The following is a 14574-nucleotide window of genomic DNA, read 5'->3' on the forward strand; positions in this document are numbered from 1 at the left end:
CAGCAGATAGAAAGTAGCCCTAGGTGCTCATTTTAAGATGCTTTCAGGATGCCAGCACTAAATTTTATCTCAGCAGAAGACAAAACAGTGTCACAGAGAACATACATTTAACAGCCGTGCCCAAGAGCACGGGGCCCATTAGAGATGAGCACAACCATCAAACAGTGCAACCCTGGCTAACAGAAATGCATTAAGGGTCATCACTCTGCAGGGTCCCAGCACAGCAGCAAGATATCCATCCCACCACCCAGCTTTTTCTGCTGGGCAGGCTGTCTGCCTGCTGCTAGGTTACTACTTTGCTTTGTGCCATGAGACTTATGCTTGTCTCTGAGCCATGAGTCCAGAGATTGGGTTGCTCATTCCTCTGGGACATTGATGGGCAGGCTGGCCCCTCATGGGACATAAAAGCATCCAAAAGGGGAATCTGGCAGATCCCTGCCTATGTCTCAGCTGTTCAACCACGAGTCAATGAGATATCAGTAGGAAGAAGCCTTGCCAGCCCTGCCAACAGAGAGATGCTGTGCAGGTGCAAACCACCCACAGGTGCTTCCAAAATGTCATAAATGAGCATCAGGTTATATAGAAGGGTCTAGGAAAGGCTGTAGGTGACAGCAGATCTCAGCACAACACTCTAGGTGTGAACAAACTTTTCCTAAGCTATTTGGAGACCACCTCCCCATGCCCCATAGGGCAATTCCTTGCAGTGAGAGTCATGCATTTCTCTGGTCCAAAGCACTTTCTGGAGGTCAGAAGAGACCACAGTTGCTCACTCAGCCAACCTTAAAACTCAGAATTCACAAGAAGCCTGGGACAAAATGGGGCTGGTACAGTGCTTCACCCCTGCGATCCCACGTCTATTTCTGCCCCCAGGCCACACTGGCCCTCTGAACCCTGAAGAGCTGCCTGCCTCAGATGTGTACCTGGCCTCCACCACCCACGGCAAATGCTCTCATCTTTCTACTACAAGCAGTGTTTGTGCTGAGCGATCCTGTACCAAAACACCTCCTTGGTGGTCTACATGTCTAATTCTTTGTGTTCACATAAAGCCCTCCCAGCTGGGGTGTAAAGATCCTCCTTCCTTTGGAACGATCCCAAGCTCATATTTTTCCTGCACTGCTTTACATTAGGCTTTGTGTACTGGTGAGCTTTGACATCACCATTATAAAACAGAGACTATATTTCTAAACCTTCCTCAGGGCTGAATCTAGCAGCAGCAGGTAAGCTAAGGAAACTATGTATGTTTTGGGGTTGTAATGACAAAGCTTTCAGCATATAAAAGCTGTTGGAAGTGTTTCACACATTTCCCCACCAGCCCCACTCCAGGGATGTGTTTTGACCACCCCACCCCATTTTTCAGACCTAACATTAGCATATGGCCTGCATCCAAACCCACCCCTTCTCTCCTTTTATTTGGCTTTAAAAAGGCTTCTCCAGAAACAAGAATCTGATGGTTGTAGATGATGAAACCTTCTTCTTACAATCTGTTTACTTTTGCAAGAGGGAGTGCTCATACAATCACTCCCTCCAGCTAGGAAATTTTGACCAAGAAGCAAATAGCACAGATTAAATGTAAGAAAGCAAAGATACCAACAGGAGATTAGCAGGCTACACAGGCTCCTCACTATTTCCCTCATTGATACAATCAACAAGTTTAGGGCTTACAAAGACAAAAAGCCATTCACTACAGAAACCACTTATCTGTATCTATTGCATTTTAAAAGGACAAACATAGAATTGAGGATTTGTAGTAAATGCAACAGAAGTCATGAGATGCAATTCAGGTAGTGTTAAAAATGGAAGCTTTGAAAGAGCATCAGTGCAGAGAGATGTCATTGGGAAGGACTCTATGCTTGACAGATCCGGAATCTCAGCTTAAGAAAACTTAAGTCATACTTTCTGATTTTATTCTAAGTAAGACTGGGAAATTCCAGTGCTTTGGTTTGGGGTATTTTTGGGGGAAGGGAAATTTAGTTTTCTGATTAAGTTCACATGTAGTTTTTGACCAAATGCACAAGCTGAAAGCACAGACATCTTTCTCAGTATTACAATATTCCCTGGAGTCCTCAATGAGCTTTAGATTTTTACGGTGATTGGCAAAGTATACACAGAGACAGTTACATCTCCAACAGCTCAAGCAAGAGGAGAGGAGGCTAACAACCAAGGAAGATGAGGGAAACAGATTACATGATTTGTCCCAGCCTGTAGTGGGAGTGGGATATCAGGATTCACACCCTACATTGCAGTAAGCCCTGGATCCTCTTTCCTCATCATTAGTTAGGTGCTCTGTTGCAATAGCTGTCATGACCCCAATGAGGCCCCAGGAACACAAACCTTAGTGGAGCAGACTAAAGTGTGGTCAGGGCACAGCTCCTCCTCTTCCAGGCTAGCAGGGCTTGGGGCCTTCTGGCGTTTTTCTGGTGTCATTTCTTCTTCCTCATTTCTCCTTCTCTTCTTTTCCTGATTGCAGAAAATGAGCAAGCCAGAAAGTGAGCTGGTCAAACTGCTTACTATGCAACAAAAGTGACTTTTGCCCTCTCTCACAGGCTTCCTGCTTTACACTAAACAAGCACGGGAGCAAAGAAACTTTAGCTCACATTATCTAATTCTGAAGCATCCAGGAAGCAGCTCATGTGTCACGTAGAGAGAGGGAAATCTGAGAAATTTTGCAGGTTCAGGGTTCCAAAATTATATGGAAAGAGGTCCTTGAATCAATCAGCAAAGATTTTCTACCGCTATTCGGGATAGCAAAATGTGAATTTCTTTTTTAGAGGCCACAAGGAGACAGAGCAGCTGGCCTTAGAATGAAGGGCTAGAAAGAGCCACACAGTTCAAATGTCAAAAGCATGCTAGCCTCCACAAGTCAAAATCCATGAATTCATTTACAACAACAAAATATACTTGAAGCTCAGCCACCCTAATGGACTTGCACACCACTAATGGACTTGCACACCACTCAAGCTCCAGCTTTGTCTCTTTCACTAACCAGGAATTACACCCTTTCAGAAGGGCAAAAAAGAAAACCTCAGCTGGGAGCAATGCAGTATTTAGTGATACATCAAGACAAAGTGCTCCAAAGGTGCAACAAAGACTAGGGAGGGAAAAACAAGTAGTAAAATTTAGACTTGAGTTCTGAAGAGCTACTCACTGCTCACAAAACCACAGGAGAAATAGTAGAACTTTTCTTCTTGGTATTCCAGGGACATGACTAAACCGCCACACACTCTGGGAGCAAACACACCACCCTCGCAAGAAGCCAGAAGCTGCCTACAGTGACCTCAAGAAGGCACATAGGCAAGAGTGACACTGGGCCCAGGTCTTGCCATGAAAGCATGTTTACTTGGGCTCATCAGTCAGTGGTGTCAACAGTAGTGGTGAGCTAAGTTCTTAGAGAGCAGCCCCCAGCCACAGCTCTCCCACCACTCCCGGGGAGAGGAAAAGGTCAGCCCCTCCTGATCTCACCTCTTGCTCAGCTCTCCCCTCTTCTTCCTGCTCTTGGACCTGTTCTGCCTCCTGGCACAGTCTCTCTTCCTCCCCAGTAACCACATTCTCCTCTCGGATCTCCTCCGGGCTTTCCTGATCCAGCTGGATCTGCTCCAGTTTGACTTCAGCTTCCTTCACACGACTGTCCTCCTCTTCATATGACTGTTGTGGAGATCTGGAGGTGGGGGAAAGAGGTCAAAGAAGCAAAATGTTTTTATGAACCTACAGACACTACCAAGTGTGTCAGACCTCTAGAAATCTGGTTTTATCACTCTCCCACGTTTACAACTTGCTAAGTGTTTTACAGCAGGGCCACAGCCACTTCATGATCCAGTTCCAGGCCCCCAGATGTAACAGCAGTCACATCACACTCCCGCACTTTGAATGTCCGAGACTCAGCTCAACTAAGAGCTGTGGCAGATCTGAAAGCATCTGCACCTTTCCACCCTCACCACAGACAAGACCCACAGGAAAACAGATATCAGACCTCCACTCAGACCCCAGGCACAGAGGACACTACCACCATTGCATGGTGCTGGCTCAATTCTCTGCTGAGCTACAGCCTAAATATCAGGTGAATCAGCATGTTCAGTGGTCCCAATACACAAACACAGACCTGACACTGCCCCCTCAGTTCCCAGCATCAATTCAACTTGGAGCACCAAACACAACCTTTTTCTGCCTAAATTCAACTTCCATGTTAACAGAGCCTCTCGCTGGAGAGGGATCCAACCAATGACACATGAACATGATTCCCAAGATTTCCATTCTCTTCAGCTGAAACTAAACTGCAGGGCAAGGCTGTACAGCCATTCACATAGGGTTTGGGTTTTTTGCAAGGCACAGTGCTTCACAAGCAATGCTGTATCTACATCTGACCCCATGCCTCCGTTTTGCCCTCTGGAATAAATTACACCTCTACTCATGCACTCATATCATAGCCCAGAAAATCAAAGGAGTCCCAAAGTAGGGTTTGTACAAGAGGATTCCTCCTGGTCTCTAAGACCCAGGAGCATGTTTAAGCAACAAGCTTTGTGAAAGCAGAGCAGTCCACGTCTTTGGTCACAGAGTCAATGGGAGCTCATGATCCCAGAGTTCTCACGGGCTCACAGCCATGCATCAAGGTGTTATTGCCATCTTACTTTCCCTGGCCAGAATATAGCTTTCTCCTCCTACACATTTCTTAGAAAACCACCTGGCTTGTGACAGCAAGGCAGGAGAGCTGCTAGCAGGCAGTAGCCAAAGCATGAGAATGACTCACTGCTTCTGCTCCACCAGCCAGCACCAAAACATGACAGAAAGTTCAAGCAAGGCTTTCCCACCCACCTCTCTGCTGCTGGGAAGGCAACTCACAGGACAGCCCTCCTCACTGACCACATGGAGAAAAACACTGATGCATATGCTGGCTCACTTGGCTTGCTACTAATCATCCTCCCACGACAGCACAGGCACTGACAGCAAACAAGCTCCAAGTAACTAGCTACTCTCAACCAGGATGCCAGCGATGCCTCTAAGCTGAAGTGCAAGCTCATATTGAAAACTAAGGCCAGCAGATATGGTGCAGTCTATAAAACGCCTTTCACATCACAGCAGTCTTATATGGGAGACAGCTAGTCTGACACATGCCCCACATTCTTGCACACCACTAATAGCATGGTTCTCCCTCCACAAAGCAGGGGACCAGAACCAAAAAGACAATGCGCCTTAGCACCAGTGCCCTCCGGGGATGCACAAGCTGGTTTAGTTCCATTCAACAGAGGATAACTGTCTTCACCTCATTTATATCCATTCACTTGAACACCCTTCAAATGAAAAAACAGGGCTTGCTCCATATTCAGTTAAGCAAGAGAGAACAGAACTGGGAAACCCTGGCAACAGCACTGCTTGTCCCAGTGTGGGGCATCCCAGCCAGAAACAACCTACCTGTGCTCACAACACACAGGAAAATGAGCAAGGACAAAGCTGCTGAAGGGACTTTAAGGGCACAGCCACCCACTAAGGAAGCAAGCCCAGATTTTCCAAGAAACCTACTCCCAGCAAGCCCAAAGGGTCTGAGCCCCTTCACCTATCTCTCCCAACCAGCCTCTAGCCACAGAAGCACTCTAGCTACAGCCACTGCCTTTAAAGCACCATACCTCTCTGATGGGCTCCACCTGCCATGGATGCCACCTCTGCTGCTCAGCACCTTCCTGCCCCACTACAGAATAAATCACATGAAAACTCAAGCAATTTCTGTAGGGGATAGCACAACCCTCCCAGCTAATCTTTTGAAGGCCAAAGAGGGAACTGCCAGAAAGGGAGCTGCCACCTTTCTCTCTGGACAAGCTCTTTGCAAGGGGGGGTGGAAAAAAGGCAGCCTGCCGAAAAGCAGATGGGGCTGATTTCTAATTGCTCCCACAGATGTGATAATCAACATCACAGCAAGGTGCTTGAGAAATGCTTGTAGGTTTGGGCTGCAAAGGTACAGGTTACAGAGTGCTTCAGCTACAGTGTTTGGAAAGAAGTAAGAAAGAGAGAAGCTCTATTTATTTGTTCAGCAATAAACATTAATCTTAGGAATTTTTTCAGGCTTGGTTGTAAAGAAGAGGCTGTGTCATCACAGGAGAAAAATTCCCTATAAAATCAAGCTTCCAAGAGACCTGAATCACAAGAGTTCACATGCAGGTAGATTATGTCCAAGGGAAGTGGTTAAAGCAAGCGTTTGGTTCAGCTCAGCAAAGGGAGAGTCATGGGAGATGGGGACTAAACAGCCAGCACACACGCACCTCTCAGGGCTCTTTGCTGCCTGTTTTCCCCTGCTGAAAGAGGAGCCAACCACAGGGTGGGCTGGGGCCATAACACTCACTATGCTGACACGAGCCAGGAAGTAGCTTTTTAGGCTGGCCTGGATTATGTTAGAGGCCGTTTCAACCCCTGCAGCAGCTCAGGTGGCTTAAATCCACCACTGTCCCTCCTCCAAACCCAGGCATTCTGGCAGGCTGCCACTGTTTGTAGTGCAAGGCTCCATCCAAACATCCCCAAAACCTGGGGCTGTCCATGAGCCTTGCTCCTCCATGTTAGCCCGAATGGCAGGCAGAGAGCATCCATCCCAGCAGTGTGAGGCCCATACTGTCCTGATGATGCTCCAGTCTCTGGCTTCATGCTTATGCATGTGAGGCTTGACTTGGGCTTGGTCACCCCTCCTCAGGGATGCTCCTTTTGCTGGGCATGTTGGATCCGCTCCCCACAGTCTGGCTGTGTCCTACCCACCTCTGTTTGCGCTGCTCAAGCTTCTGAGACCAGTCACTGAACCCCTCATCCTCCTCCAGCTCTGAAGTCCCATATGGCTTAAAGTCATAGCTGAAACACAGCAAGAAGGAAAATTAAGGTGAGAAATACAAAAACCCCAAACCTGTCCTGAAAGATCCCCAGCCTGGTACCATTCTTCTCTCCCTCCAGTTATTGCATCTTCTTTCCTCTGGCTGCTCCCAAATTGCATTTGAAGCCTTACCCTCGATTACAGAAAAGATGCCTTTGCCACGTGCTTAGGAGCACCCTTACACAAAGGTGGTTTCTTGGGGCATCACTGCAAGATGGAGAGGTAGAAGGAGCAGTTCCATGTCTCCAGCAAGAGCACCCCGCTGCCTGCCTGGACTCTGCGGCTGCACACAGGCAAGCAAAAGACAAGCAGCACATCAAAACCAGAAAGTCAATGCACCATGGTCATTCTGCACCAGAGCTGGCCTTACCTTGTTTGGACCAGTGGTGTTTCAAACACAGTTGCTGCTTGTCGTACGCTTGTACATAGGCCCTTAGAAAAGACATGAGCAGGAGCCAGCCTGAACAGACTGCTGGATAAGGAAGGCACGAAGATCCAAAGACTAGGATACTGGCTCAAGCTCTGGACTGGGTCTTCATTTTCCCCTACAACTCTGAGCCAGTCACAAGCACTTGCATGACCCTGGCTCCCCACCTCCATATACTGCAGCCCTGGCAGGGCACACAGCTGCCAGCACCAGATGCAGGATGCCCAAGCACTGGGATTGTTGGGTTCTCCCTGTTTTTTCCCATGTGTTTGCAAGGAGACTTGCCTCCCAGGCAGAAGTCCTGGGGGAGCAGCCCCATTGCAAGCATCAGCCTGAGAAGGTGGCTTCACAGATGTTTTTCAGATGCAGGGCAGTCACATTGCCTGGGAATGGGAATTAGGAAGTGGGACCCACAGATTAATTTAAAACTCAGAGGTTCAAAATAAGTAACAAACATGAGTGAGCCTTTTCTTTGCCTTCCTGGGCTCTCAGGAGGTACCAGAAGGTACTTAGCCTCCTAAATGGGGACTTCCTTTGAGTTTTGGGAGCCTCATATTGAACTGACTGCAGGAGCTGAAGGTTTACAGAAAACACGTCTTCACCAGGCTCACCAGGAAGGATAGCAGGGGACGCACACTGAAAACAGTTGTTCAGCCACAAGTTTGAGCATAGCCCAGCTGCTGCTGTAGTTCAGCATCACCTTTGGCTGCCAAAAAGTGAGGCCATGTAAGTCCAGGACACTCCAGCCTAGGCTGGATTATTTTCCACTGTGTGTGTAGTAGTAGCTTGTGGGTGCCCCAGGATAACACTCAGGAAACTTGATGAGGAGCCAGGATGGGACCGCAGACCTGGTAGGGCTTCAGGTTAGCTGCAGCACTGATGATGCCCAAGGCAGAATTGCTCCAGTATTTGTGGCCACGGCTACAAACGTGCTCAGGCTATCAACAAAGCTATCAGGGAGCAAGGGACACCAGCCAAATGCTATCTGAAAACTGGTCCTTTCCCTGTGCCCCTCTGCAAATACAGCCCCAGGGGAAGCAGTGAACCAGGAGAGCGCCATCTGCACTGCTTAAGATGACATCCACCCCTCTGGCTCCCAAGGCCACTGTTTTGCAGGTTATTTCTCTTTTTTCTTAGTGGGGGGAAGGGAGCAGAGGAGCTTTTACTCTGTCCCTCTGGTGCAAGGAAATGCCGAGGGTAGGTTTGCACAAACAGGAGTGACATGGATGGGATGAGTCCCAGCGTGGGAAGAGCGGAGGGAAGGAAGGGGCAGTGTTTACACAAGAGAGAGCAAAGCTCTTCAGAGTAATAGCTGGGGCTGACCATGGCTGCATAAGCAAGCCCAGGTGGCTGTGAGCAGCTGCAGAAGAAACCAGGGGGTGGCCAGAGAGGAAACACTCTTCTGGTGAAGTGCGGCCCAGCAAGCTCAAGCATCGTGGAGGAAAGAGCAAAACCCCTTGGTTTAGTTCTTCTTGTTATTACTCCCTTTGCAGATGCTTAAGCACTCAGTTAAAATGGGGCAATGCCAGTGGCCCTGTGGAGTCAGCAGCATGTCTGTGCCTGTGCCCACAGGAACAGAGCTTGCAAGCTGGGTTACTGGGGCTGCTGCATGCTGCTCTGTGCCGGAGCCCACTTACAGCATCTCCCAGCAAAGCAGAGACCAGAGATCTGGTCTGCTGTTTTTAAGACCTTTATGAATTATTTTCCAGTCCTGATGTGAAGCAGGATTTGGAAAAGCTAACGATTATTATTAGTTTTCAGATCTTCTGTTTGCTTTCAGGGCAGACTACAGAGGCTTTGTTTGCGGGATATCACTGGATGTATTTCCACAAAAGATTCTGAAACTTCTTTGAAACTTTCTTAGACCCCCTTCAAAAACAGTACTGAATAATTTTGAAAGTATCTGAGGAAAAAAAGAATCTTTTAATGGAAAAAATATATTTTTATGAATAGCCTTTGCTATTTTTTCCAGTAAAATGAAGCTGCTACTTCTCTCTGACTGTAATCCCAAATCCTGCTGCCACTTTTCCATTGTGTTTAATATAGTTAGAAATAAGTTGAACACACAAATAGCGGGAAGACTGGAGTCTTCAAGACAGAGTTTTGTGACTCAAGAGTGCAGAACGGTTTTTGTGCCAGCCCCAGTGCTGCACAGCACCTGGGCTGAGCTGTGGGCACAGGGAGCCTGTGGTGGGATACTGCAGTGGGATGCTGGGGATGTGACTGGTCACCCTATCACTTCCCCAGTTCTTTCTTCTCTGACAGCAGATATCTCAGCATCACCATAAATATCTCCTGAAATATTTCCATTTAGGACCTGCCCCATTAAAGCATCAAGTTAACTTTAACCCTTGGAGCTGCGAACTGCACCAGCTGGAAAGCTGCTCCATGCTCCCCACTGCTGGGCAGCATCCTCCAAGAGAAGAGCAGGAAGCCCAGCTGGGAGAGGTGATGGCTTGCTCTGCCATGTGATCTGCTTGGGGGTTGTGTGTCACATCCTCAGGCACATGTCTGTCTTCCCAAGTATCAGGAATTTCCATTAGTTTCGGTGTAGGATGATTCACAAGCTGAAATGCAACCAGGCAGTTGAATCCCTGGCAATGGGGACTCCCTGCCTGAGCTCAGCCTTACCCAAGCTGTCCTAAGTTTAAACTCCCAGGCAGTGAAACACCCAGCATCAGCCAGAAAAAAAAAAAACAAAAAAAATAAGCAAAGCAGATATTCTGGCTTTTTCTGCCCAAACTCGAAACACACTTTTTGTTAGTTTGGGCTAAATCCCCCAACCCAAATCTATTAGGGAACTTCCCCACTTCCCCAAACCAGACTGAGCAACAGAGACACAGGGACACCCGCTCTGTGGATGCAGGAGGGTTTTGCTGCAAGGAAAGAGTACGTCACTGGAGCATTTATCCACAGTTCTTACTGGTTTTCCTGTGCTGGACCCGAGCTCTCTGAGCAGGAGATGGTGCCATTCAAGCCCTCTTCTGCCTGGGACCTCAGCTGCTTCTCCCTCTCCCGCCGCCGCCGCTCTCTCGCCGCCTCTTCCTCATCTTCCACACTCCACTGTGCTGTCAGCCTGCCAAGCCAGAGGAAAAACCCATCCTTAATGCTGGGCAGTGCCTCTGAAACCTGTCAGCAACCCTCTGAGGTGCCTGGACTTCCTCCAGCAAACAGGAGGCTCCAACAGAGGAGTTCTCCCACCATGAGCCATGGTCCTCAAAGCAACATCCCCAACCTCCATCGGCACAGCTCCACAGCAGGATCGACCAATGTGCAATGATAAGGTGGGCCACATGCACTGGGAGAGGGCTGCAGGAAAGCCTTTTCCAATGCCAAGGAAGAAGTGGTATGTAAGAAATCTCAATCCCACACTCTCATCTCAAGCTTTGGTCCAGGGAGGGCAAAATCTTCACCTTGAGGGTGAGTTTCCTTAAGCAGCTGAGATGCTCCTGTCTGGCCAGGAGCAGAGGGAACAGTGTCAGAGGGCAGTGGCTGTGTCCTCCTCTGCCCTGCTCAGCTTCCTTCCACCCCTGCAGAGAACAAAAACCTGCCCTGGCTTCTCCCAGACATCTCAGGCGCTGGATTATAGTGCCTCTGTCAGCAGAATGGCCTCTTACACCCCTGAGGAAGTGATAAGGCAGCTGCCACACTCCTGCATCAATGCTGGTCCCCACACAGGATTGGCTCTCTCTCCACAGTGGCAGCACCAGCCAGGATGCAGGCAGAAAGGGGCATGACACAACAGCGTGATCACTGCTCACCCAAAGAGTCTGTGATGCCAGCTGCAGCAAGGCAGGTCTGACTTGTGGTACCTGGGGCTGATGCTGGGGCAGATTCTCCCTCACCCCACTCCATGAAGGCTGTTTTCCCGGGTGCTTGCAAGTCTATTTAGAGAAACGCTCTTGTGCAAGGCATGGACACAGGGATCAGGAAGGCAATCTCCCACCAGCAGCAGCACCCCTTCGCGGAGTGGTCCCCCCACCACCCTGGCAGGAGGCTAGGGGTGATCCAGCAACCCTGAGCTGGACAGAGACAGGCCACCCATCCCGGCCAAGCTCACGGGGGAGCAGGGAGCAAAGCAGATCCCAGAACCAGGCCAAGAGACAGCTCCATGGCAGTGTAATTACTGCTTGACTCATTTTGGGTGGGGTCTTTGGCAAGCAGCAAATTCAGCCATCCTTTCCCCTTCTCCCCACTCTCGCCCCTGGCCACCTTGAGCAAAGTGGACCCAGACTAGAGCTTGGGCTCCCCTCCTCCTTTCCTGACTCATCCCACACTCCTATTTATTATTTCCCCCCAGGTTCCCATAGAAACCCTTGTCTGTGGGCCTGGCAGGAAGCCACCGTGTTGTTGTTGGGTTTTTTTAATATATAAATGAAGTCATTCATTAAACTCTGCCATGATCTCCCTTCCTTGTGCAGCAGCTCCAGATAGTCTCTGATTTGGAAAGGCTCTTAACTCCCTCTCACCCAAATCACCCCAGTTACAAGAAGCAAGGTCCATGCTTATGCCAGAATAAGTTAGATTTTGATTTAATTCCCTGGCACCCTCCTCCAGCTCCTTGGGAAGCCACTGCAGAGGCAGCACTGCACCAACCCCCTGGCTTGGCCAGGGTGCGGGGGGGAGCCAGAAGGGGGTCCCCTCCGAATCACATGAGCTTCCTGCAGTGTGAGAGCAACGTTGGTTGGCAGCCCTCTCCCTTTCCCAGTTGGATGTGACTAACTCTCTCTCCATGACCTCACCGGCTCGCTATTCTGTCCCTGCATCCTCCAAACAGGCTGAGGACAGAGCTGGGGGCTACCGTTTTGGGGAGATGGATTTTTCTGCAAAAGCAGGGAAAGAACTTTCCCAGCTCCTTTTGTCACAGAGCAAACCAGCCTCCAAGATGCCCATCACCACGCTGGGATGCGGCTCAGGCACACATCAGGGCTGGGCTGCGATGCTGGGAGCTCCATATCTGCTCCTCTCAGCAATAAGTGCATCCTCCAGCAAACACCTTAAACAGTTTACTAGCAAATTCAGAGCTCCAACAGGCTGGCAGCAGAGCAAGGTTTAATGAGAGATGCTTTGGGGTTCAGTAGTCACATCAACAAGCTGAGGGAAAAGGACAATTCCTATTTGACTGACCCAGCAGAACAAATATTTGTGAAATCTTCAGTGAAAAAAAAAAAAGGAAACAAAAAAATACCCCAAACAAATGAGAAACTAAACCTCACCAAAGGCCCTGCCTTCGGGTCAGCTACAAGGGTTTGTTGGGCTGGAGATAGAATGTGCCGTTTCGATTTGGACAAGCCCAAGTGTGAGGAGGGGGTCAGCTGTTAAATCGCTTTTCAAAGCAAAATGGTGGAAAGATTTAATTTACAAACAGCTCTGTTTTCTAAGAAGGGGCTGCAGTCTCCTGTTTGTTCCAATTGCTCATAATCACATTCCGCAACCCAGTGTGCTCAGCCCACAGCAGTATTGCACAACCATCTTTCCCACTTCTAGAAATAATTTCCCAGCACTTCAGGATCCAGATGATACCACGTATCACTCTGCCTTCACCTCCAGCCAGCACTTTTCCAGGTCAGTCTCAGGCTGGAGAAGTCTGGGGAAAAAACAGGCTCATAGCTGTGGCTGGGTCAGAGAGCTCCCCACTTCATTTCACCCAGCACAAGATAGGGAAATGGTAAATAAGAAGACTTAAAAGCTTAAAGGCTTGCAAGATGAGCAACAGAGTACTTCACTCCTGCATTCAGTCACCGCCCTATATAGAGCAATTTTCATGTGAGGGGAAAGGAAATTGATTCTCTCACACAAACATAACAGGAACTGGAGAAGGGAGGATAGAAAAATGACTTTGTTGCCCCTGCAGCTAGGAGCTGCGGCAAGGCTTGCTCCAGCAAGACCTCATCATAGGATTGGATTGTTTCTCTTTATGCAGTCCTCAGCCAGCCAGCAGCTTTTGGAGGTCTTGACTGGGGGTGTTGGTGGATGAGAAAATGAACATGAGCCGGCAGTGTGCGCTCGCAGCCCAGAAAGCCAACCGTATCCTGGGCTGCATCAAAAGGAGCATGACCAGCAGGTTGAAGGAGGTGATCCTGCCCCTCTACTCTGCTCTTGTGAGACCTCACCCGGAGTATTGTGTGCAGTGCTGGTGTCCTCAACATAAAAAGGACAAGGAACTGTTGGAACAAGTCCAGAGAAGGGCCACGAGGATGATCAGGGGACTGGAGCACCTCCCGTATGAAGACAGGCTGAGGAAGTTGGGGCTGTTCAGCCTGCAGAAGAGAAGGCTGTGTGGAGACCTCATAGCAGCCTTCCAGTACCTGAAAAGGGCCTATAAGGGTGCTTGGGATGGACTCTTTATCAGGGACTGTAGTGATAGGACAAGGGGTAATGGGTTAAAACTTAAACAGGGGAAGTTTAGATTGGATATAAGGAGGAAATTCTTTCCTGTTAGGGTGGTGAGACACTGGAATGGGTTGCCCAAGGAGGTGGTGAATGAGCCATCCCTGGCGGTGTTCAAGTCCAGGTTGGACAGAGCCTTGGGTGACATGGTCTAGAAGGATCCCTGCCCATGGCAGGGGGGTTGGAACTAGATGATCTTACAGTCCTTTCCAACCCAAACCATTCTGTGATTTGGGGAAAAACAGTCTTTGTGGAAGGGGCTTATCTCTTCCTGAGAAGGCGAGGAGATCCTGCAAGCCTAAGGATAGGCAGAAAACACCTTGGTTCAGATTTGGCCATAGAGTCACAGCTTGCCAAGCATCTGGGATGCTTAGACTTCTGCTCTGACTGGGTCCAGCTGCTCGTTTCAGATCTAGCTCTTGACTTCACCTCCCTCCAGACTCCCACACAAGGGAGGGTTTTTATTTCCATTTGCCCTACAAAACACCTCCTCATCCTGCAGAACAATGTCACAGGCACCCACACTCTGGCTGCACTGTTCCACATGGCCACGAATGCCCGCTCCAGACAAGCTAATGTTGATGGAAAGGTTAAGTTTCCTTTGGGCATTTCCTCACCAGCACTTGAGGAGATTATAATATTCAGGCAAGGGAAATTTATGGCACCAGCTGACCTGTGTTTAAGGGAAATGTTGCAGACTTGAGGAGTCTTCTGCATGGCCAACAGCTCAAAGGAAGCTTTTCTGGCTCAAACCCAACCTTCAGCACTAAAGCTAATTCCAGAAAGGAAAATGAAATGCCTCCCAGAGGGTTTGAGCTTTGCAGACCCATGCCAGACAAACTCAGGAACCCTCTACCAGCACACTGGACATTCCTGTCTCCTGAGCTCGCCGGGGTATCGGAGCCAGGACAATGTTGAC

At 49.1% G+C, this 14574-nt stretch overlaps 1 protein-coding gene across 4 annotated transcripts in view; it reads right to left on the minus strand.

Moving 5' to 3' along the window:
• Positions 1-14574, minus strand: part of LSP1 (lymphocyte specific protein 1) — a 51365-nt gene that overhangs the window by 14763 nt on the left and 22028 nt on the right. For 3 of the 4 annotated variants that reach the window (XM_061463134.1, XM_061463137.1, XM_061463136.1), the window contains exons 2-5: positions 10189-10341; positions 6730-6819; positions 3460-3655; positions 2332-2457 (exon numbers count right to left, since the gene is read on the minus strand). In XM_061463134.1, coding sequence (XP_061319118.1) covers positions 2332-2457; positions 3460-3655; positions 6730-6819; positions 10189-10341 — 565 coding nt within the window. The remainder of the gene's footprint in view (positions 1-2331; positions 2458-3459; positions 3656-6729; positions 6820-10188; positions 10342-14574) is intronic. The other variant, XM_061463138.1, reaches the window with a different exon arrangement.

This window comes from Pezoporus flaviventris, unplaced genomic scaffold (genome assembly GCF_033815535.1).
Source record: "Pezoporus flaviventris isolate CSIRO_AGI_PZ_B2104156 unplaced genomic scaffold, CSIRO_AGI_Pfla_v1 ptg000036l, whole genome shotgun sequence".
Taxonomy (NCBI): Eukaryota; Metazoa; Chordata; class Aves; order Psittaciformes; family Psittacidae; genus Pezoporus; species Pezoporus flaviventris.